Source organism: Xenopus laevis, chromosome 1L, assembly GCF_017654675.1.
Source record: "Xenopus laevis strain J_2021 chromosome 1L, Xenopus_laevis_v10.1, whole genome shotgun sequence".
In the NCBI taxonomy this organism is placed as follows: domain Eukaryota; kingdom Metazoa; phylum Chordata; class Amphibia; order Anura; family Pipidae; genus Xenopus; species Xenopus laevis.
Window position 1 is genome coordinate 74,545,042 of NC_054371.1, and position 25,123 is coordinate 74,570,164.

The 25,123-nt window shown below is 37.6% G+C and overlaps 1 protein-coding gene across 1 annotated transcript in view; it reads right to left on the bottom strand.

Moving 5' to 3' along the window:
• Positions 1-23,839, bottom strand: part of prss12.L (serine protease 12 L homeolog) — a 92,907-nt gene extending 69,068 nt beyond the window's left edge. The window contains exons 1-4 of the mRNA XM_018251626.2: positions 22,298-23,839; positions 10,169-10,310; positions 6,488-6,666; positions 170-326 (exon numbers count right to left, since the gene is read on the bottom strand). Coding sequence (XP_018107115.1) covers positions 170-326; positions 6,488-6,666; positions 10,169-10,310; positions 22,298-22,718 — 899 coding nt within the window. The 5' untranslated portion in view covers positions 22,719-23,839. The remainder of the gene's footprint in view (positions 1-169; positions 327-6,487; positions 6,667-10,168; positions 10,311-22,297) is intronic.
• Between the last annotated feature and the right edge of the window lie 1,284 nt (positions 23,840-25,123).

The following is a 25,123-nucleotide window of genomic DNA, read 5'->3' on the forward strand; positions in this document are numbered from 1 at the left end:
TATATTTTAACATGAAAACCACAATGGAAAAAACTGGGTGCCCCAGACCAAATCTATATGCTTCCCACCCTTTTGGGGGCTCATCAGTGCTATGCAAGTTTTGGGATTTCATGATTCATGATTCTGAGAACAAATAAAATGAAAACATAATATGACTACATAAACGTACCCATAACCCAACTGTCTGCAAACAACTTCAGCATCGGCATCATCCCACTGATCATCACACACTGTGCCCCACTGGCCCGAATGATAGACCTCTATCCGTCCCTCATGCGTAGAGCTCCCACCAACCAAACGTGCAGGGATGAAAACAGAGTCTTTTGCTGCAAAAATAAAAAGCATTTTATAGATTTTGTTCTGAAAATCATGTAAAAAAGTAACAACTACCTATGCCGTCATGCAATAGTGTGTAGTTAATAGCTATAATGAGATGAAACATAGGAAAATATAATTAAATATTATTTTTTATTACTTTATATTCCTAGAGTTTGTTTTCAAAGGGATGTAAATAGTGATGGGCGAATTTGCGCAGTTTCGCCGAAAAATTTGCGAATTTCGCGTGAAATTCGGGAAACGGCGAAAAATTTGTGAAACGGCGCCGGCGTCTCGTTTTTTTACGCCGACGCCCATTTATGCCGCGAATTTTCCCGGGCGTTTCGCGAATTTATTCGCTGGCGGCAAATTGTGCAAATTCGCGCCTGGCGAATAAATTCGCCCATCACTAGATGTAAACCCAGAAATAAAAATGTGCCTAATGAAAGAAATTGTAGTTCAAATCTGATAATCAGACCAAATCAAATGTTTGCATTCATTGTTTAAACCAACAGCTGTTAAAAAGAAAGCCAATCACTGATGTGTTGCTATGGGTTATTGCCCATGAGTAAATTTGCCCATTGTTTATAAATTAGCCCCGATATTAAAATGCTACTCAATCTGGTTAATTTCCCATTGTTCTGTTGTTAGGCTGCTGGGGAGAAGGGAGGGGTTGATATCACTCCAACTTGCAGTACAGCAGTACAGAGTGACTGAAATTTATCAGAGCACAAGTCACATGACTGGGGGCAGCTGTGAAATGGACAATATGTCTAGCCCCATGTCAGATTTCAAAATTAAATTGAAAAAAATCGGTTCTTTTGGGAAACTGATTTCAGTGCATAATTCTGCTGGAACAGCACTATTAACTGAGGCATTTTGAGAAAAAATTTTTTTCCCATCACAGTATTCCTTTAACTCTTCTACTAGCTACACACACAACAAAGGAAAGAAAACTCAAAAAGTCCAGCTGCTTTAGACTTAACTCTACTAGATACTGTATATCATGACCTGGATGAATGAGAATCTCCACAGACGTTCGTTTTTAATGTGGATTCTACTGTCACCGTAACAATGCGATTACACAGAGAGCTAATAGAAAGAATATGTGTGTTTTATTAGTGCTAACACATGTTCTAATTTATCAACAATGTCAAAAAAGGGAGCATAAATTACATCCATGTCATAATACAAACTAATGCACCCCCAGTAGTATGACAAGAGAGTCTAGAATGCCAATTAATCCACTGTGATTTTTTAAAAAAACTTTTTTTTACATGACTTGCCAAAGAAGAATAATATTGGAATTCCTGCAGAAAAAAACATGTCAAATGAAAGAAGTTCTATGGAGGACCTGAAGCTTAGGATGAGAGACTATAATACACATGGTCTCCTTTAATTTTATTTGCATATGGTCACCCTTAACAGTTAAGCCCCTCCCTATATTTCATCTCTGATCTCCAAATACACTCCTTGACGCAACCTTCACTCTACTTCTGACCTTCACCTTGCTTCTCTTCTCATCACGTCTGCCCATTCTCGTCTACAAGACTTCTCTCGGGCTTCTGCTTTTCTCTGGAACTCTCTGCCTCGACCTGTCAGACTTTCTCCTTCTTTCCAAGCTTTCAAACGCTCCTTAAAGACCCACCTGTTTAGGGAAGCTTATTCAATGTATCTTAATGAATCAGTCATTGCTGTATCATAAATGATAAATTTGTTTCTAAAATCCTAATGTCTCAGTTGTACCCTAAACTTAAGTTGTAAACTCTTGCGAGTAGGGTCCTCTAATCCTATTGAACTCTGTAAACCTTTGCTTGTTATTCACCATTTGTTCCCCGTTTGTTATAAACTAAGGTACAGAACTGCGTAACTTGTCGGTGCTATATAAATAAATAATGATGATGATGATAATGATATAGTCAAATTTTCCCTAGTAATAGTCTCATTCATACTTTCACTTGGAAACCCAGCTATAAACTTTGCCTCTCTGCTTTGCACTATATACACAGTCTCTATGTCATGACATTGCAAAGGTTTCTTCTCTGTACCTTCAGTGGTAGAAACGATCTGTGCATTCCCTTTGTTTATTTAAACATTCTTCTTTAATATATTTTCTGTGCCCACTGTAGCAGCACAGAGAAAAGTTAAACCACCGCAGGGATACACAACTGTCAAAGGAGGCAGTGAAAAAGAAAGATGTTTTGTCCCAGCAAGCTACTTGCTAATGCATCAAACAGATCAATTAGGCACGGCGAGTGGAAGCCAGTTTCACCCATGACAAGTGCTACAGCTGCGATCTCATTTATAATTCAGCACTTAAAGCAAAGCTTCAGGTTTATGCCATTAAGTAACACATCACAAGGGAAGACTAGAGATTTCGTTCACTTAAATTTCTGCTGCTTCTTTAGAAGTATCAGATGAAATGATTACAGGTAATGTCCCACTCATTCCCTGCTGGGCTGCCGTGCTAGCTTACAATGCAGCAACATCAAAAGTATATATTTTGCTCAGTAAGCTAGACTAGAGTTTGGACAGATGCAGCCAGGGTAATGTTGGGGCCTTAAAGCAGAAGGAAAGCTTTATCAGAAAGGTCTATATAAATACACCAGTAAACCCTCAAAGTAACACTGATCTGAGTCCTCTGTCAAAAGAAATACAGCATTTATTTCCCTCTATTGTGTACACATGGGCTTTTGTATCAGACTTCCTTCTTTCATCTTAAACCTCCAGGGCACAACATGAGCATGCTCAGTTTGCTCCTCTCTCCCTCCCTCCTCCCTGCTGTAATCTGAGCCCAGATCTATGAATGAGCAGAGAGAGACTCAGGCAGGAAGTGATGTTCCACCAAGCTAATATGGCAGCTGCTATCCTAAACAAACAGAGAAAGCGTCTAGAGCTGTTTACTCAGATATGGTAAAGCATTCTACAGAATAAATAAAGTGTTCCAGTTTACACTATTGTGGCTAATCTATTGGCAATAAACGGTAGTTTTCCTTCTTCTTTAACATGAGAGAAAAAATATATAATATATATATATATATATATGTCCAGTATTGTTAAACTTCAACTTCCAGAACCTTGAAGGAGACAATTGTTGTAGATTCTAGGGGGCGAAAATTCTCCATTGCTTTGCAGCCATCGCAATACTTTGCCAGGCGTAAATTCTCTAGGACAACACTAATTCACTAAAGTGGGAAGTTGCGTTTAGGGAGCCGAAACGCTGGCGAATTTTCGCTAGCATTACTTCAGCAATCAAAGCGAAGTTGCGCCAGTGTTGCCTAATTTGCATACGGTGGGAAATGATAAAGTTACATGGACGTATATGTTGCAGCAAATACATTACATTACACAAGTCCAGGGAACCTTAATAAAGAAAATAGAGTTGTTATAATGCCCTACACATGAGCCCACTGTATAATTAATGTTCCATATGTTAATAAAGGGAGGGGGGAACCCCTTTACCCAAAAAAAATTTACGGACCTTTGCAGGCTATCACTCAGAAAAAAGGAAAAGACGCCAGCATTTTTTGTTTTTTTTTTTGCATTAAAAATTGAGGAAGTCCTCCTATGCACTCCATTGAACTTTGCCTGGTCTGAACTGGCGAAGGCTAGTCTGGCGAATGAGGTAACGTTCAGTAAAATCCGCATCTTATTGAATTTGCGTAATTTCTCTAGCTAGCGTCTGTTGCGTTCGTTACCGATGTAACACCTGCTCCTGTTAGGAAATCTGCAAAGTTCCGAAATGAAGTCATGCTGGCGTATTTTCGCTAGCGTTAGTCAGTTCGCCCTTTAGGGAATCTGCCCCTAAGGATATAAAGTATATACTTTTAGCAGGGGCCCACATTTGGGTCTTATAGCTGTGGTAAAATGTCCTCTCTGCTGTACCTTAAAACCAGTCCTGCTAGATAAGTATTTTATTCTATAAAACTGCAGAACATTTTGGAGCTTAATAAATAGTTATAATAATATATAGTAAATACTGTAAATATACTTACTCATTTATATGACAAATATGTCACCATTCTAACTAATGTTTGGCCTGAAGAAGGCTATGTTTTATAAGAGTTTGCAGATGAGATTATATCACCAAAATAACGACTTCTCTCACTCAAACGCTATAGAAAAATAAAATGACTGAAAAGTTGTCTCCAAAGATGCCCATGCGCCATACAGCTGTGCCTATTGAAGAGAATCCATGATAATCTGTATGTGTTCATTGGGGCAAGTTTTCCTTTGGCTAGTAGTGTCATGCAACCCCCTCCCTCTGTTCACTGTTCCGTCGTGAAGTGATGAATTCTGGGACTTGACGTCCCTCTACTTTCCATAGTTGGAAGTGCACATGTCCTTTGTAAAGCATAAGGACTTTAAGTCCCAGAATCCAACTCTTCACAATGGAACTAATTGTAGGAGGGGTGCATTACACTGTGAGAATGAGGGGGGGGGGGTAGCTGCGGAAAATGGTCCTATCAAGCAAAGAGATAGACTATTAAGATTTCCTATCTGGTATAGTATGTCTGTAAAAAAAAAGTCAGACTGAATGAGAAAACGTCAATGAGAGGAATATATTTTGCCATTAATAATTTGCAAATGATTTTTTTTAATTCTTAAAACGAATAATGCTTGTATTTGGAATCAGCTTAATAATAAGAAAGGATTGCACTATTGCAAGCTGTTTTTCAAATGTTAAGAAAATCATTTTACCACATTTTCTTTCTGCTCTGTCCTGCCAAAGAATGTAATTCAGTATAAATAATACATTTTTATTGGTTTGAATCATTTTCAAACAAAAAATTTGTTTTCAAGCCACATAAGGTTGTACAGTATCTTGAAACAGAGACACTCCATAGTTAAAACAAAGTTGGTTAAAGTTTATTTTGCAGCAGGTCTAGTAACCCATAGAAACCAATCATATGTTGAATATTTAAAGAGACCAGTGCTTGCTACCTGCTGACTGGTTGCTTTGGGCTATGAGATCTGGTACAAACTTTGCAATTTTTATTATATTTTATTATTATTTTAAATGATCAAAGCACACCTACCAGTTGGCATTAATTACTGAACTCAAACTAGTCCTACATACTAAATGCCCCTAAACACTTATTTAATAAGTATGTTTTGGGATTTATTCCACTATGTGTCACAAATGAGTTGCAGGTAAGGCTCCTCGGTTCAAAATTTAAGGGTTATTTACAGAATGTTAAAATGTTTGCCGCTCTCTAGCTTGCAGGCCCCAGAGCAAAAAGCCACAACATTTGGCTATTTATGGTTATTTACATTGAAATAGGGCTATTAGGCTATTTACATTTAAAACTCTTCACCACTGTACAACCTACAGGCAACAGAGGAAAATCAATTGTTCAATGCCCCTAACACTGGGCATAGTGCAAAAAAATGGTTGATTGTGGCAGTAGCCATACCAGCAAATGGTACATTTGGTACAGCATTAATGAAACAAAGGAGGAATAAATGAGCCTATGACTTGGGGGGGGCAAAAAAAAACTATGAATTTTTCGAGATTTATTAAAGTTCGATGGTCTAAAAACTCAGAATCCGACATTTAAAAGCTCTTGAGGTGCTGTATAAGTCAATGGGGAAGGTCCCACTGTCTGTGCTGATGTCCGTACCGATATCCGATGATTTTGGGATTTCGGAACAAAAAACTCCGAAAACCCTGAAAAATTTTGAGTTTTCAGGGGAAAGCTCCAAAGTTTTTGGAGTTTTGCCTGACCCTATTTTTCTGGCTTTTTTCTTCATAAATAAGGTCTATTCGGGAATTTGGAGTTGATTGGAGTTGGATATTAGAAATACTGAGATAAATTCAGACCTTGATAAATAACCCCCTAAGTGTTTGTAACATGAAACGTGTAATGCTGTATATGTGGACATAATAAACTTTTTCTACTTGATTTTATCTGCCTGGTGGAAGAATGACTTTATTTAGAGTGCCTGCTGCACAAGTTTTTCAAAGTGGAATAAATCCCATAATATACTTATTAGACCAGCTAATCAGCTTGTTGACTGTTACAGGACCAGGGCAAATGTTACGTATTAGTAAGATGTAAACTCGTATGACTCTTGATGAATGTTATTAGTGCCAGTTCTTTGGTTGTTTCAGTTCAAGAGATATATTGGTAAGTGTAATGCATGCCATGTGACATATAAACATTTGTACCTTGTATAACGCTACACGTGACTGCTGCTGCTGTATCCTGTGGACATGCACCATTGCGCCAGATGACTTTTGAACACTGAAGTATATTTTCTTCATTGCCACGACATTGCACATCTGTCCAGAAAGCAGAAACTTGGCCCAATCCAGATAAAACAATCTTCTTAGCTGTTCCTTTATCTCTATTTAATGATAAAGCATATTGTAAAACACCAATGTGTTGCACTACACAGTTTTATTGTTATGCTGATTTTTAAACTATATAATATATACATGTAAGGGCAGTGGCACACGCTGCTACTGAGGGAGATTAGTTGCCTCATGAGGAAACTTTGGGCGACTTCCGGAAGCCGGCCATCCCACCAGACATTTACATTCTAGCCGACGGGAAGGGGAGATTAGTCACCCGAAGAAGAGGCGATTTGTCGATGGGCGACTAATCTCCCCCCAGTAGCAACGTGTGCCACTGCCCTAAGAGTAGAAAAGCTTTGCTCTTGCTGTGGGTGCTTATGTATGATGCTGTGCAGTAGTGCAGTCCATTTGCTAATGCTAATAAAAAGGGCAGAAGTTCAGTAGTGCCTGAGGTACTTGGAGGAGATTGCTTAATTGCCCATTTTATGACTGGGTTTAGAACTACTGAAAAATGATATCCCACCAATTCGTAAAAGCATTTTTAACCCTAATATAATTTGCCTGCTGACAAAATGCTTAACTTTTACTGAAATGATAGTCGTACCTTTGGAAGTTCTACGATGGAGTCTTAAAAACATATTTTATGTTAGATACAGCACAACAACAACTGAATTTTCCTTATATAGCATTAATAATTAACAGTCCCTTTCCCTTTTCACAATGATTCATGGGATTCAAAAGCATTTTGGCACCTGACACCTCATAAAGAAAGTAATGTATGAACATCAGTGGCACACCCCTATTATCAAGCATTTAAATTGTATTATAGTCTTAAATGAGCCAAATCATGCACTTCACAAGCTCAAAGCCATGGTTAAAAAGCTCAAAGCCTACAGACACTACTAGGAAATGTTTTATTTGGAGTTTACTCAGGCGTATAAAAGGTAGGATTGATATCAGCATCGCTTTTCACATGTGAGTAAAATATACAGTATGTGAAATTGGGCAGAACAAGTAGAAATGATTGAAATAAGGTAACATGCTGGGCCAGGTTTCCTTCAGATACAAAAAACGTAGAAGTAGAGGTATACCCCTGCTCTGCGCACAAGCAAACTTCATTTACTGTAAAATCACAAACATTGGGGAAACTAGATAAATATTTTAGTGAAGCCAACCAACTGATTATGGAAACTATTTGTCAGCTGGGCAACCAGGAAGGCTGCAAATGCCCCAGTTCACTACCAAAAAGTACATTTCAAATAACTGCAAAAAAGTAACAACCAACTGCAAATAATTACAACTCAGCAACAATAATTCATTTCTTACACAGAATAAGAGTGCTAACAGTTAATAGCGGGTCATCTGCTGACAGCAGGGGAAGGAGAAAGTGCAACAGCAAGTGCAAGCTGCCATGTTTTTCACACAGTGCAACCTGCTTCGCTGTCAGTTCTCTTTGAAGGAGTAGTAAGGGAGGACTCTTGCTCCCCTTAGTGCTCTAGATCTTGCATCTGGGGGTCATAGAAAGTGACCCCTTATGGGGGTTACTTTTTATGTACCCATCACCCCATGTGGCCTGTCATTTTTAGGTACTTCTAGGGAGAAATGGGCTATCAATATCCAGTCTCCTGGTTTAGGTATGCTATAAATAGGATGGGTATACCTGATTTAATTGGAGCTAAGCTAATATTCCACACTCCAAGCATGGTGCTTTACAGTCTTGCTGTGAATTCAAAGTTTCCATAGAAGCTCTGAATGAGCATGTCCTGCCCCATGGACCAAGATAAGGCCTGGGGGACACACTACAACCAAAGACCAAGATATTAAGATATTATTATTGCTTTTCTGTAATATAAAACAAGACATTTGCATGTTTGTTTCAGCTGTGCATTGCAATTGGATACAGAGTATGAACTGCTTAGCATCACACAGCTAGTCCCACAGAGACCATTTATTGGGTGAGATTTATACTTTAGGACATGGCTATAAATCACTAGATGAAGTAAGTATTATTTTGACATCTTTATCGTGTCATGAAACTGAGAACTTTGAAGGGGTCATTGAAAATATGCCAAGAAGCTAGCAACAGACAGGCAGTCTAGTTTGTTGCTGTGCTCATCGCACAAGTTCTGTATCTGTAACAATACAAAGAGTTGTCTTGTTCTGTAAAACTGTGGTCTAGGGCTTCTTGTGAACAGATCCACCAATGTAAAACCTCAAAGGAAATGACAGACAAGATAAAAACCTGTAACAGGGATGTCAAAATTGTAGCCCTCCAGCTGCATCATGAAGCCTTTGGCTGTTAAACAATGCTGAGAGTTCTGATTCTGATTCAAATGCTTGCTAATCCTGATTATAATGTTGTAGAGGTCAGGCAGCTATTAGCAGTATAAGAGTAGAGTTTTCTTCCAGAAATCTTCTTAAAGAGTTTTAATATGCAACATCTTCTTCAAAATAAGTGAATACTTGCCGCACTGTGGGGGCATGTGTTAACTAAATAGTATTAGCAAGCTAATTGTTTTTGTACCAGCAAAACACAGTTTTAACTCAATATCTAAAGTCATGGCAGAAGCATAAAAACTACAGTATAAATAGATACTGCCATACTATAGGTGAAATGCTCCTAGACTGTGAGCACAATGAATATGTTGATAGGTAATCTTCAAAATAGGTAAATGATCAGAAAACAAATTTACAAGACAGATGACAGAGACATGTCAAAGACCAAATTGGGCTATAAAACAAATACATCAGTGTTTGGGCAGGCTAATGCACACTAATGGTTGTGCCGTGTAAATACAGGTGGAGAAAAGCCTATGCAAGCCAATCCACTCCCATCTGTTTCTTGCTGTAAGTGTCCTGACGGATATTGGGTGGTTATTTATAAACCTCAAATTTATCTGGTCAGTCTTTTTGGGGCAAAAACTTAAATTTTTCATGGAAAAAAAAAAAACTTTTCAAGATTTATTTTACGCAGATGCTGCAAAAAGCCAGAATCTGAAAATCCACCATCTCAGATCTGTCGAGGTTCTGTATAAGTCAATGGGAGAGGCTCCTATCCCAGTTTGAAAATATTGTGGTTTGCGCTGGGTTTAGCCTGATAATCTGAAAAGTTTTGGTTTTCTGGCAAAAACTTGAAATAATTCGAGCGATTCTGGAAAAAAGTCAGAAAATTTGGGTTTTCGCTCAATTTTATCAGGTTTTTTCTTGATCCGATTAATTTGAGTTTTTTCATTAATAAATAGTTAAATAGGTTAAATTTGGCATGGGACTTTGGTCGTGGTTGTTTTAATAAAATAATGAGATAAATTCAGAGTTTAGTAAATGGGTATGCTTGCATGCACATGGTATTGATTTTAATGAGAAAAATGGATTTTCTCATGTTTCTGCACCGAATCTACTCCATGTGTGAGTGCACAGGCTGAGACCATGCCTATTAGAGCCATTAGTCTTAGGGATTGTAGACTGTAAGCTTCTCAGGGCAGGGACAAATTTGAACAATGAACAAAATCTCTAAGTGCTATATAGATGAAAGATAATAAAAATAAAACTTACCCCAGCTCAAGTTGGCGGCATATAACTGAAGCGTCATTATCATCCCATTGGCTGCTACAGATTGTTCCCCAGGCACCATTTACATATACTTCTACAACATTTCCATCAGACTGGCTTTTGCTTCCTTGGAGACGCACTGACCCTGTTAATTGTTGAAAATGCATTTAAGAAGAAGAAAGTGGCAGCTCATGGCTGTGTGCTCATGCTATTCCCAAGATATCAACACTCTGCTTGAAGGCAAATATTTTGCTAACAATTACCTCCAAGGGCAAACTCATAAATTTAAGTTCATGGAAATGATTTCAGCAAGATTGCTATTCAGCCTAGTAAGCAGTGATACCAATCAGTGATTTAGTCTGGTCAGAGGTAAGATTTGTATATTTTGTCCTATGCAAATTAAAATAAAAGCTTGGGCCCTTAACCTTATGGTTCTGTAACTCTGTATGTGCACATTAGTATCACATTTGAAAGTTAACACTGTGTTTAATTTGTTGTAATAATGAGTGCAGTGCAATTTATTTTACTGTACCTACTGTATATACTGACCACCATATTTTGACTCTAAAATTAGGACACCAGAGACCTCTTAAATGGGTTGTTCACCTTTGAGTTTACTTTAGTATGATGTAGAGAGTGATATCCTGAGATAATCTGCAACTGGTACGGTATAGGATCCCTTATCAGGAAACCCGATATCCAGAAAGCTCCAAATTACGGAATGGCTGTCTCCCATAGACTCAATTTTATCCAAATAATCCAAATTTTTAAAAATGATTTCCTTTTTCACTGTAATAATAAAACAGTAGCTTGTACTTGATCCCAACTAAGATATAATTAATCCTTATTGGAAGCAAAACCAGCCTATTGGGTTTATTTAATGTTTAAATGAATTTCTAGTAGACTTAAGGCATGGAGACCCAAATTACAGAAAGATCCATTATCCGGAAAACCCCAGGTCCCGAGCATTCTGGATAACAGGTCCCATACCTGTACTGTAAAAAGACAAATGTATTGAAATAGACATACAATATAGACAAGTATTGATCCAGTATAGTTATATATATTGTATACTGTTGTATAGTAGTTCAACAAATTGTGACCACCCTAAAATTGTCACCCTTACCTCCTTGGCGGTCCTGACCTGCCCTAAGGCTTCAAGAGGCTGTATATATTTTTCTGCGAATGGTCAAGACTTCTTCTGAAGCACACATAATTCACAACTGTGTATGACAAGGTGCAAATATTAAGAAAAGGCTAGCACAAACCGAGCCACACTCCTTTAATAGATGCAGTTAAAAAGTATTTATTTAAGCAAAAAGCTTCTATGCCTATCTGCCTATAACTAAGTGCCCACCAGGCATGAAACAAAATGTTTTTTTGCTTAAATAAATACTTTTTTAACTGCATCTATTAATGGAGTGTGGTCCGGTTTGTGCCAGCCTATCCTAAATATTTGCATGATGTTTGCCTCCCTGAGCTGAAGGTCTGGGGCTTGAGCACCTGGACCCCCAACACAACACTTACCATGCTCTACATTGAGTATTTTTCCAGTAAATGTATATGACAAGGTGATGTACAGTTCGGGACAATAGGTCAATAAGCTGATGGGGATTCTGAAAGGTTCACTAGTGCTACTGACTGATTGTTTTTGAGAATGTGGATTTTTTTTAGTATAAGAACGAATAATAAAATTTGGAGATAAGGTACATTTGGTTTTTAAAACAGGATGGGTCATGTGCATCCTCATCGGTATGTTGTTTGTTGATAAATATAGCTCTGTGAAACTCACAAGGCTAAACGAGGTTATGTGAGAAAGTCTTTGGATGCCAAGAATGTGTTTTATACAATGCCAAGACTGAACAAACTACCATGCATGTGGCTTTTATTTGTATTGTTTATATAGAGGAATATGAGTAGATCAGTGGCACACACGGAAAATGAAACTAAGCACGAGGCTGTCACACCAGGCTTGGGACTAAACATAGCTGAACTGATAACTTTCTGCACTTAAATGATCTTCTAACTGGGTCTTTTGACATCATGACATGATTTTAAACCTGGGTGCTCTTTATCCTATTGTATAAACTTTACAACAATTTTACATTAAATTACAAAACCCGTAAAAGTATCCCATTAGTGAAAAAAAAAACCCATCATGAACTACTTTTGACAGCCTGTAGCCTGAAAGGTTTTCTAGCGAACAATTACGCAAAACAAAATTTTATTTAGTTAATAAAAGTGAATTGCCCTTTAAGCTGCTAGTCTCCCAAGAGACTTGCTTACGTTAAATAGTTACCATTGTTACTTTGCTTATCTTAAATTGTTACAAAAGTATCTAAATGCAGCTGCTCATTGTTTTGGGCTCTGCCAAAAAGCCTCTATATTTTAATTTAGCTTCAGAAATGTTGTATCGTTTTCTGTCGTCAGTGCAGGAGATCAAAGAGAAAGTTGGGACATATTAGTAACAATCCAAGACTGCAGGCTGAGCTATCAAAATTGGGACTGTCTCGCAGAAAACGGGACAGTTGGGAGGTATGCTAAGTTCCCACAGGCAATTTGATCAGTCCTGTTCTGTTCTGCAGGAAATCTAGCACTGATTTTTCTTCCTTGTGGCGGTACAAGAGTCCTTTGTCTTTGCAGCAAGGGAAAGGCAGTACACTATGATTTGGTGTGCATCCACCCAGGGTCAGGACAGACTGGCCTGTAATACTCCTCCGTGGGAACTTCCCTGATCCGCAATCACACACGCAGAGGAAAGGTTGATGGATTTATTTGTAGGGCACTGTACCTTTAAATAACCATGATACATACAGTCTGCCAGCCATGAGCAACTTTACATAATATTTCAGATGGTTTTATCTCTGATCTGCTTAGGGGGATTTCCACTGAGAAGGACTCCCTTTTGCTTTGATGCCCTGAGAAGAGCAATCTTTGTTCTTCAAAGACCTGAAAATTACCCCCTTTCCTTCGGCACCCTAACTAAAGCACCTTTTACTGCCACTGGCTGTCCATACTGTCTTTACATAAACAGTTTTCTCTGGGATCTTGCAGCACCTCTCCATCACTCTTCCAGCACTTCCTGTGCAGGCCTTCCTTCTTCCTGTCAGCTCACAGGGATGTAGACTTCTCCCCCTCCTTGCACAGAACAGCACACAAGAGAGATGCATAGCTCCCGTGCATGAGTTGGAACAACGCATTCTAGAAAAGAGGTGTACAGGGGGTTTGCCAGCAGATTTCTCCAGTAAGACCTCACTGCTGAGATGGATTGCTGGCATGTGAACAAATCAGTAAGCTGCATGATTATCTAGCCTATGGCACTGTGGGCAATAGGTTTGACAGGAGATAATCAAAGATATGTCATGGCATGGTGCCTCTGCATCTTGCAGGTTGCTTTGTGCCTAAAGAATAAGGAGACTCCAGCTGGAAAGGTGTCAGAGAGACATTGCACTACAAGTTCTCAATCAGTGAAACTGTTTTAAAATGAAGGTTGCCTATGTATCTGGCTGAATGCCTACTAAAGTAACTAACCATAAATTATTTTTAATGGAAATAAAAGCTTCATATTCACTTAAAAGAGAGAACGTTGTGAGATGGAAAAAGCACATGAATCAAAGCAAGGTGGTTTCCAATTGTGCTTTTAAGAAAACTGTATTTTAGGCTCTCCTTGACCCGTACAGTACGATAACAGAATGAAAGTGTATGGGAAGAAAGAGAAAGAGCATGTGGTATCCTAGGTAAGGAAACTGTGAACTTCAAATCACTCACTTACAGACTATGAGCAACACAGTAGAAACAAAAAGCTTTCTGAGAAACTGCAGTGAATATTTGAACCAACATAGGAGGAAAATCAAAAGTAAAACTGCTTCACACAGCATGCAGTTGTTTCAGGAACATTGATCATTTTTTGCATATTGATCTCCTAAATAGCTATGACTAAAACCACCCTGGCAGTTGAAATAACTATGCAGCATTTAGAAGTATACACAATACTATTATGTTATATTATATTAAGTATGTTCCTGGTTAGCACTACACAAGAGCAGCTAGCTGATTTGGTCCCTGAGACTCCTGCAATCAGTCAGCCTCAGGTGTCATTCCTCTTGAGCACCCCTCTTGAAGAACAAACCTTGCCTACACCATACACTAAAAGGAAAAGTCAAAGTTAAGTCACTTTCTGAGTCGTATGTATTATTACTATGGCATTGTTCATTTTACAGCTATAAATATGATACACAAGGCTCAGAGGGATGCTTCCAGTGCAGTCTTTGGAAGCAGTTTTCTGTAATGTCAATGTCTGTTTTGAGTGGCATAGCTGACTTTCCTTGACTATTGCAAGGTCTAGCACCCTAAACAAGAGACTGCTGCCAAGTGTTTTAATCAATATCATTTGTCTTTAAATATGTAGCCTAACTAAACCTACTAGAAATTGGCAGAGCAGTCTGTCAGTCAAAAGGCAGGTAATTCTCCACTGCACTAGGCTGAAAGTGGGAGGCTCCAGCTTCAGACCCAGCCTCCTGTTATATTGATTCATTTTTAATTTACCTTAACAGCAATTGCCACAGAAATGTTTAATATAACTTATAGGCAGTGTAATGTGTACATTTAAAGCATTAATGGAGCATCTTTACTAGCCTGCATACCTGTGGCATAACACATACCAATCAGAAGAAAGCAACATGCAGAGATCCTAGAGGATCAACCCTGGTCCACCACAGAACTTCCTGGGAAATACTTTGATCTGGTAAAGGAAACAGCTTCCCCATCCCAAATGCAAAACAGGACCATCCCTTAGCTGGCTTAAACCTTATGGGTATGGACGGTGCAGAACCTATACCCTATTACATATGCATCCAAATAGTGTCTGTGTTTCCTTTAGCCTAACTAAGAAAAGAATACAAACTGTATAATAACAGTGGGTCCAGTAACTCATGGCAATCATTAGGTTGCATTTATTGGTCATCTAGTGCAAACTTTGTGACTTTTGTAAAGTGAGGAACTAAACATCGCAGAATGTTATAATACATTAATCACTTGCAGCTTTCAAGTCTACAAACGAGTTGGTACTAGTTGACTTTTACAAAAGTGAAAAGGTAAGATTAAATCACTTTCCATTTCGATATGGTAATTTTCTCAGAATTAATTTCTGCGTTAAATAAAAATGACCACTTTCTTGTTATTCCCCAGACTATTTATATTTATGAAAATGTTTTCCTACTTATAAAATATTTTCATAAATAACTCAAAGATGTTCCATAAACAAGGATTTCACCGGTAGTTGTAGATCTGAGGAATAAAACTTGCATTTTTCCACACAAGTACAAAAACAAAACAAGCATGGCATGAATGTGATACCTTTAATTGATAACTTGTTTATGCCCTCTTCTTTTATTGAAGCCATTTTCTGAAGTTGTTATAACTTTATACTGTTTTTTTATACCAGCTCTCTAGAGTAACCATATCAAACTTAAATAAATATGACAATGGGAGAATTCTCCAGGGATATTAAGCCATCCATCGTACTATGCAATCAAACAATAGAACAGTGAATATAGTCTTCTTTCGATTTTCAGAGGTAGACTAATATATTATGTCTCCAGAGATGAATACATGGAAACACAAGCATTGGGAGCCAGGTATACATGTAGTAGGATGGATTGTTATTAAATTAACTTTTCTACTGGCCCTTGGGAGCTGAGCTAGGGAATAGATTGATGAGGCATAGCTCTGCATGACCCGTCATTTAACTGATCTGCAAAATATACATGAAAGGAAATCAGGAGTTTTTCCACTATATAACTTTCAAAACTCTTTCAATAAATAAAGGGTATATAAACCCAAAAACAATATTTTGCAAAATTCTAAACAACTGGGCGGTATAGGGAATATCAGGCATTTCTCCACCAGCAGTGGAAAAATGCTATGTGACCAATAAGCCTGGAAGTTATTTGTAATATTTTGTATATTTTTACACATTAGGCACAATTTTAAATTACATAAGACCCACCTTATATATCCCCTTAGATATCCCCTTTACAAATTACAAAAGGGCACAATGCTATGAAATGCCCTAAAGGAGGCATACATTTTCCCTTAAACTAATGTGCAGAGTAGGCTTAAGCAATAATGTAAGAAAAGGGAGCTGGCTAGCTTTGCATAGATCAGCTAAGAGCCTTATTGAAGATTCTCTTGAATTCCTCAGCCACTGGCCCTGGACAGCTGTATTTCAAGCAATATTTATATATGGAACTATCCTTAATGTTGCTTGAATACAACTGCCAGCATACTTTAACTTTTGTAATATGTTGTAGAATGCTGGGAATATTCCAATTCTTTTTTAGCTGCCATCTGTTTGGTCTAGTCACTGGCTAATGGCTATTAAAAATTCATACAAGCTAACCAATCACAGTCCTGTCTGCTTCCCATGAAACAAAGTCCTGCTCTAGTGCTTTGTCAGTATGCTTATGGCTCACTGCTATAATCTAGTCTATGCAGCCACAAGTAAACTGTATGTGCTTACATTTTACCTTTTTATCCAAAGCAGGGCTAAATTTCTCCATCGACCAGTATCTCCTGGAAGGAATGTCACATTCAGTAGTTTACCACTTTCACTGGCACAATCATAGACAGTGTACACCAGGAGTGTCCATACTTTACTAATGCGAGGTCTACGCTTACTGATGTTGTCCCATTATGATCTACATCCATGAAAGCATTGTTAGCATTCTGTTCCATGGAAAATATTACTTAAACATTAATTTATGAAAAAAAGTATATTGCTATATTTACCAAACAACTATTTATTATTTATTGTTACCTTAATATTATAAATATCTGAATGAAACAGGAGGGTGATTTAGACAAGCCATTTGTTGACAGTGTCTTGAGATCTACTGATAGATGCCTGGTAGGTCTACTGGTATATCCCAATCTACCTTTTGTACACCAACAAAAAAATGTGTCCCAACCCATGTTTTCAATTCTTCCTGATCTGTTCTTGGATGAATATATGGAAGACCCGTGGGAGCTTGGATATCGTCTGGTGTTGTGCATATGCCCAATAAAGTGTGCAACCAAAGCTATGGTTTTTTTCACGTGTGATGATTTGTAAGTGAGTGGCCAGTTGGCTGAACAAATTGTTGTTTTATTTCATATATTAAACTCTGTGCACTTGTTACTTTTCTTTAATCTTTTTAGTTATCAGCTAGAGAGAGATTGCTCCAATAAAGAGAGTGCAATACTATTAAGCATGCAAAGATCATTAGAAACAATTGTCTTTTTGGCTCCACTAATTTTCTGCAATGAACTGATCCAGACAAGTCGCAATACAGAAAAGATGGCAGGTATCTGCAATTGCATTCTACTTTACCCTGCATGGGCTGAAATTCTGAAATCCTGAGATCTGATAAAGTGAAAGAGCTTAGAATACAAGAAGCAAGTGTGTATATACTGTAGATGGGGAAGGGAAAGAATTTGCTTTGTTTAAAAATATATCTATATATATATATATAATATCAAAACAGGGGGGTTGTGGGAGCACTCTAAAGGCTTTAAAGTATATATATATATAAGTATAATAAATGCTATTGCATATGTACCCAAAACAGGGGTTATTTTGTTACAAAGTTATGATCATAAAATTGATAAGCCACCATACCACGTCAAGGTAAACCCCGAATGGTGGTCCCTAACTTGTTTTATATTTTATGTGCATTTTAGCATTACCTGTAATCAATGTCCATTGAACGCTGTTTTTTCACTAAGGGCTAAATCCTCCCCAGCCAGCAATCAGGCTTTTAAAGGAGAGATATTCCCAAAACAAACGCCCAATTTTAAAAGCATAGGATCACCACTAGTTTAAAGGGGGGGGTATGGGGTGCTACAACCACTGGGCGTTTGTTTTGGGAATATCTCTCCTTTAAAAGCCTGATTGCTGGCTGGGGAGGATTTAGCCTTCAGTGAAAAAACAGCGTTCAACGGACATTGATTACAGGTAATGCTAAAATGCACATAAAATATAAAACAAGTTAGGGACCGCCATTCGGGGTTTACCTTGACGTGGTATGGTGGCTTATCAATTTTATGATCATAACTTTGTAACAAAATAACCCCTGTTTTGGGTACATATGCAATAGCATTTATTATACTTATATATATACTTTAAAGCCTTTAGAGTGCTCCCACAACCCCCCTGTTTTGATATTATATATATATATATATATATATATATATATATATATATATATATATATATATATATATATAGCGTAGTAAATGTACCCGCACTCCTTGTTTGTAGTGAAAAAATCAATGTGCTTTATTCACAAATTCATTTCCAACGTTTCAGTCCTCTCTGGGACCTTTTTCAAGGATGCCCAGAGAGGACCGAAACATTGGAAATGAATTTGTGAATAAAGCACATTGATTTTTTCACTACAAACAAGGAGTGCGGGTCCGTTTACTATGATGTATTACAAGATTTTACCAACCAACATCCTTCATATCCTAAATCCGGAAAGAGTGCGCTCACTGTACTGACAAAATTAGGATCTTCATACCTTAAGTCTGCTAAAAATCATGTAAACATTAAATAAACACAATAGGATTGTCTTGCCTCCAATAAGGATTAATTATATTTAATTTATATGCTCATTGTGCAGTTTTGAAAGAGCTGCAGACAATAGGGGAGCTATTTATAAATCGCCGAATACAGAAATCATGGAAAATTCAGATCTTTACGGCATTTATTATACTGTGAGGTTGAAAAAAAAACTAAATCTGAAAATCCTCCATCTCCAAGCTGTTGGGTCCTGTAGAAGTCAATGGCAAAGGTCCCATTTCAATATCATGGTCCGCGATGAGTTTCGGCCAAAAATTTTATTTTTTTCGAATTTTGGTGGGAAAATCTGACTTTTTGACAGGAAATCTGACTTTTGGGCGGAAAATCCAATATTTTTCGGATTTTTTGCCCAAACTGATTTTAGCGAGCTTTTTCTATGATAAATAAGATCCAATCTGCAATTTGGAGTTGGTCTGACTTTTTTAATAGAAATAATGAGGTAAATTCTGAGTTTGATAAATAACCCCCCTAGATATGAGTGCAAACACCTGTAATTTGTATGAAAGAAATTGCCCTAATAGTGGTTGAAAGTCCTATTAAAGGGCATGTCCCTTTGAACTGTGAGCTGGCTGTTGCATATTTTATTTGCTGTTGAAACATACTTTGTGAAAAAAAACCTGCTTTGAATAACACTGGTGAATTTCTGTTTATAGTTATCCTGGATATCACTCCCCTATTGTCTTTTACTCTGCAAAAAGTTTACCAATGCTGCCATTTGAGCTAACTCCCACAATATATACTGTATATACAAATTACCTGATATTTCTTACCAGCAAATTCTTAAAGCGCACACAAAACAGTCAGTGTATATGGTTTATTCCATATTTTCTACAGTTGTAAAGAAAACACATACATATCTTTGCATGGCACGACCACATAAAGACAGAGCATAAATAAAAGAAAACTATAGGTTAACACACATGCACATTTATATATATATATAGAGAGAGAGAGAGAGAGAGAGAGAGAGAGAGAGAGAGAGAGAGAGAAAGATATATATATATATATATATATTATATATATATATATATATATACACATATACAACCACGATATATAGATATACTGTATTTGTTTACATGATCCTATCATGCAGACATACATATGTGTTTTCTATACAAGCTAACTGTATAAAATATGTTATAAACCTCATACACTGACTAATTTTGAGTGCTTTAGGCTGCTTGTCAGAAATGTCAAGCATTTTGTATTTCGCTGGCACAAACTTAGTTGACAGAAAGAGGTTTAAACAAGTCTTCCTCACATTGCCATAAGACAGCCTCAAGGGAGATGTATCATAGAACTCAGCAAAGAAAAATGTCAGTTTAGAAAGTAGTCTGGCCTATGAGAAGGCAGATTGTTGTGATTCAGGATACTGTAGCAAAATTATAATGTACTTATTTTGCAGCATATTCTCTACATTCACACATAAGTATTCCAAAACAATAATAGTAACTTATGTATCTGCAGTAGAATAAAACATACATTTTGTTAGTCTTCACCAGTTTTGGAGAACATGAAAATGTTCAATTTGATTTTGCTTTACGTGACTATGAAGTCATGAAAATGATGGTGCATCCCAAGTATAAATGGGGCCCTGCTCAAAAGAGCTCACAATCTAGCATGATTAGGTTTTATATTTGTGTAGGTATATTTATAATAATAATACATTTATAAATAGAATAACTAACTAATAACTAAATGTATTACTAGATATTATCAAAGATATTACAGCTGTTGCGGCATAATGCAACAAATTCATATAATCTGGAAAAGTAGTATTAGTGTGTTGATCTCTAAGACCCAAGATTGATTGGTTAAAGAGATACTGACACCAGAAATTAAACTCTTTTTTACATCTATCATAATATTGCCTTTGACAGCAACTTATAACTTTGCCATTAAGTATTTGCAAAATGCTTTTACATTACCTGTCTGATGCCTCATGCTCGTCTATGAGGGGGCTGCCATATTTGTACAGCAGGAGTCTGTTAGCAATAGAAACTTTAACTGACAGGCTGAGATGGGACAATCAGGTTGACAAAACAGTCAGGTTTAGGAACTTCAACTAACAATTACTTACAAAAACAAACCTTACAAAAAAAGCATGACCTAAAGGTAACTTTTAATATGCTTTCATATTTTAAAAAAAGTAGTTTTTTAGTGTCAGTATCACTTTAATACCCTACCAATGAAGAGTTATTGTGTAAATGCCTGTCAAAGAAATAACTTTATTATAGATGATTCCTTAGTAGTAATTACCCGTATAGCCAGTATAACAAGAGCCTATAATAATGATAATCAGTGCTTGCTGGATATATTATGGGACACTATGGTCTTTGCAGTAAATAAAGTATATGATATATAAATGAGTATGGCAGCCAGTATATATACTAAATTAAAATAACTAATAAAACTGTGAACCATTATGCATTTTAACAAATAAGAAAGTATATATTAACTGAAAAATGAAATATAGTAAACATAGTATATGGAATATGCTGGAACAGTTCTGCATCTCAGTAGCTTAGACAGTTTTATTTTGATATAAAGCTTGTTTAGTTTGATTGATTCAAATAGCTTGCTTAATGTCTCGGGTTTGGAAATTCCATAGCTGTCTTTTACATATGTTAAGAACACAAACAGAGCCCGTAATGTGATGCAGATGGTGTTAGAAATCCCAATCCATACTTTGAAACCAAATGAAGCATTGCACAATATGCTGAGCAACTGACAACTCTCTGTTTTTAATGTTGTGTTGTGAAGGTTAAAGTGGATTCCTACTCAGACACAGCAAATATAACCAGTTAATAAATCTTGTGGGGGCTTGAGGCTAGGTCAACAGAGAAAAAGAGGATGCTGTGTAGGGCATTAACCACCTGGTGGAAGCATGCTAGTGCCTGAGTGCATACAGTAAAGTAACTAAACTATAACTCCGAAATGCCTTGTGTCCTTGTATTAAACTACAAAGCCCAGCATCCCCAAACAGATGGATGGGGCAATTAGGACACCCCCTGCTCTGAATTCCCAGATAATGTTAATCAATTTGTAAAGCTCTCAAAGTTGTGAATACAAAAATACTGTGCTTTTTTATGGAACATTATTATTATTTATAGTTTGTTACTTCAATGCAATCCTAACAGTTTTTTCTAAACAGTTTGGTTATCGTTATCGATATTTTGGTCTATTAAAATAGGTATATTTTTTTTACTATCCTGGTAATAAAAAAGTTTATCAAACCTTTGGTCAGTGCTATACAATAAACTTAATATATGCTGTATAATATCAGCTACAGGACAGAACTAAATTACATTTCTTTTTATTACCACCATGTATTTTAAACTGAACAGCAATACCAGTGCTACTGTATCTAAACACGCATTGTCATTGAAATGATGCTACTCAATATGTTGGTGCTATATAAGTACATGTTAATAATAATAATAATAATAACAACTCTGCCAGGTCAATATCATAGAGTAGAATGTGCTGGACAGTTTGTCTTGACCCACCTTGTTTGCAGTCACAGTAGCCCCAGTCTATCCTCCCATAGTTGTTCCTGAAGAAGCACCAGGGTTTGCTCCTCCCATCTGGGTTCCTGCAGAAGTTGTGATCACCAAGTCCTTTACCTGGAGTCCTTTCCAAAAAAGTGGGCACTTCCACCCAGTTTAAACAATCCGCACCAAATTCAGTGACATTCACAAAGTCTCCAATAGAGCCACTCTTGCCTGTGTATTTTGGGCAACCTGTGTGATGGGCATGAGCAGGCAAAGGATGGTGAGGCTGGGGATTCTGGGAAGAGGGTAGAGGCAGGTGAAGGGATTGGCGATGATGAATACGATGATAAATAGATGTACTGGACGACTTGTCAAAGCAACCCAAAATAAAGATGCTCCCTAGCATTAGGGCCACAGCAAAGTTGGTTATTGTCATGCTGCCAGTACTGTGTGTTTTGTTCCATCTCCACCACTAATCTAGTCCTGTGTCTGATGGGAGAGGCGGAGTTGCCACTTCCCCCTAATCCCATCCAGCCCATTTCATATTTATGCAGGCAGAAATGCAGCTATTCAGTGCAAAACTCGGCTGAGTAAAACAACTGTGAAAAAGAGAGAGACCAATCGACAGCTAAAGCAAAGGGAGAAGCAGGGGAAGGAGGAGGGGAGTCTGTGGGCTTGGTTACTTATTGAAAGAGAAACAAGTTCTTTGAGATGGCCAAAGTAATTCCCCTGAAGACGCAAACTCTGTTTACTCAAGCTCATGTGCTAAGGCTTTTTAACAGATAAATATTCTCTCTTTCCCAAATTCCTTTTCTGTTCCAGGTTTTATTTTTGGATTTTGTCAATAGCTAAGCTTGATGGCATCTCAAGAGACTCACTGCCAACCCGCAGTATCTGAATGTTACGGTGCACCAATTATACACTTAAATCCTTGCATTTTTGGATGCACTTCTAGACGTCAGCCTTTAAGAATGAGAATTAGAGACAGATGGCCCAAACTTGTTTTTTTTTTCCTAAAGCACCTTCAGCAACAGAAGAGAGGGACTATCAGTCACACTAACTATGCTCAGTCAAAGTCTAGCATTCCAGGGAATACAGCCACAATGCAGTTCTTATGCTTAAGAAAAACTTTTAGGAACTAAGTTTATAGAAAGTGTGACATCTGAACTACCTGCAAAAGTATGTCGCAAAAAAATACAATTGGAAAATAAGTTGTGTGAGCCTTGCTGCAGCGTTCCAAGCAACGTAGACAAAATGCACATTACCTATTCATGTCTACATACTCCCCCTGCTCACATGAAGCCCAGAAGAAATGTTAGTGAAATAGCCGCAGGTGGGGAAAGCTGTCAGAACAGTTTAAACACCCCAGCGAGCTGAAGATGAAGGCTGTGTCCTCTTCCTATGCTCTTCTACGTGCTCCTCCTGCTGCTAATGTGGCCGTCTGGGAAGAACGTGCTTCTCCTGCGTTTATTGATTGAGGGGACTTTTAGTCGATTTACTGCAATAAAGGAAGAAGACTATGCCTTTACTCTGAGTCTGCTATTGCCAGCTGTTTTAAAGAGCATGCACCCGGCTCAGCTCAGCTTGTCAGTCGGTCACATGATCCTGCTACTGGCAATGGAGATAGGATTTCAATCAGCTCCTAATGTGCTGCAAGTGGCAAAAATAAAGCTGAAACTACAGCCACAGCTTCTCATTCTCTCTTACAAGGCTTTCTTATGCTAAACAAGCTTTACATACTATAACTATCCCCTCTTTTTACTGAGTACAGGAAGCCCATACACTGTGTTTAGTGGCTCACCCTTTTGTGCCACATCTCTATGAAAGTGTCCTATTCATATAAGAGCTGGCAGAAGAATGTTTCCTATGTAAAGAGTTCATTTAGCGGTTGGTGGGAGTCAGACAGGTCAAGGCAGTTAGGAAACTGCAGATGGCTCAGGCAACCGCAAAGGGTTAAGTCTTAGACAAACTAATGTCAAAAATCACTTTTGAGAAGGACACACAGTATATAACAGAGTCCATAGTTATATGCTGGAAGCATATTCTAATGGATAGACCCATGGCCAGCCATGCCACATTGAAAGTGCAGCACAACCATGCCCTGTTGTCTGGTGTCTCTCTTCTGCGGCTGTAATAAAAGAGCAGCTATAAGTCTTTCATATGAAAATTCAAATGTTGGATTTCCAGTATTTATCGAGTGACAACTTACTTTTTTTTTTATTTCCATATAGTATTAGTCTAATGGACAATGTATAAGATAAAGCATTATCATACTCCTTAGGCTCCTTTGCAGGGCTTTATCTTAGAAAGTTTATTTTATCAGTTTTACAGATAGTTCTTTCCTATAGAGTTTAATAACAAAATCCCAGACACTTTACAGATTGATGCAATAAAATCATGCTGAGAACAGATATTCCCTGCAATAAGTACAATTAGGGGCCCATTTACTTAGCTCGAGTGAAGGAATAGAATTAAAAAAACTTTGAATGTCGAATTATTTTTTTGGCTACTTCGACCATCGAATTGGCTACTTCGACCTACGACTTTGACTTCGAATCGAACGATTCGAACTAAAAATCGTTCGAATATTCGATAGTCAAAGTACTGTCTCTTTAAAAAAACTTCGACCCCCTAGTTCGCCACCTAAAACCTACCGAAGTGCCATGTTAGCCTATGGGGAAGGTCCAAGATCGTTCGGTCGATGGATTTAATTCGATGGATCAAATTCGAAGGATTTAATCGTTCGATCGAATGATTTTTCGTTCGATCGTACTATTTGCTGTAAATCCTTCGACTTCGATATTCGAAGACGAAGGATTTACATTCGGCAGTCGAATAACG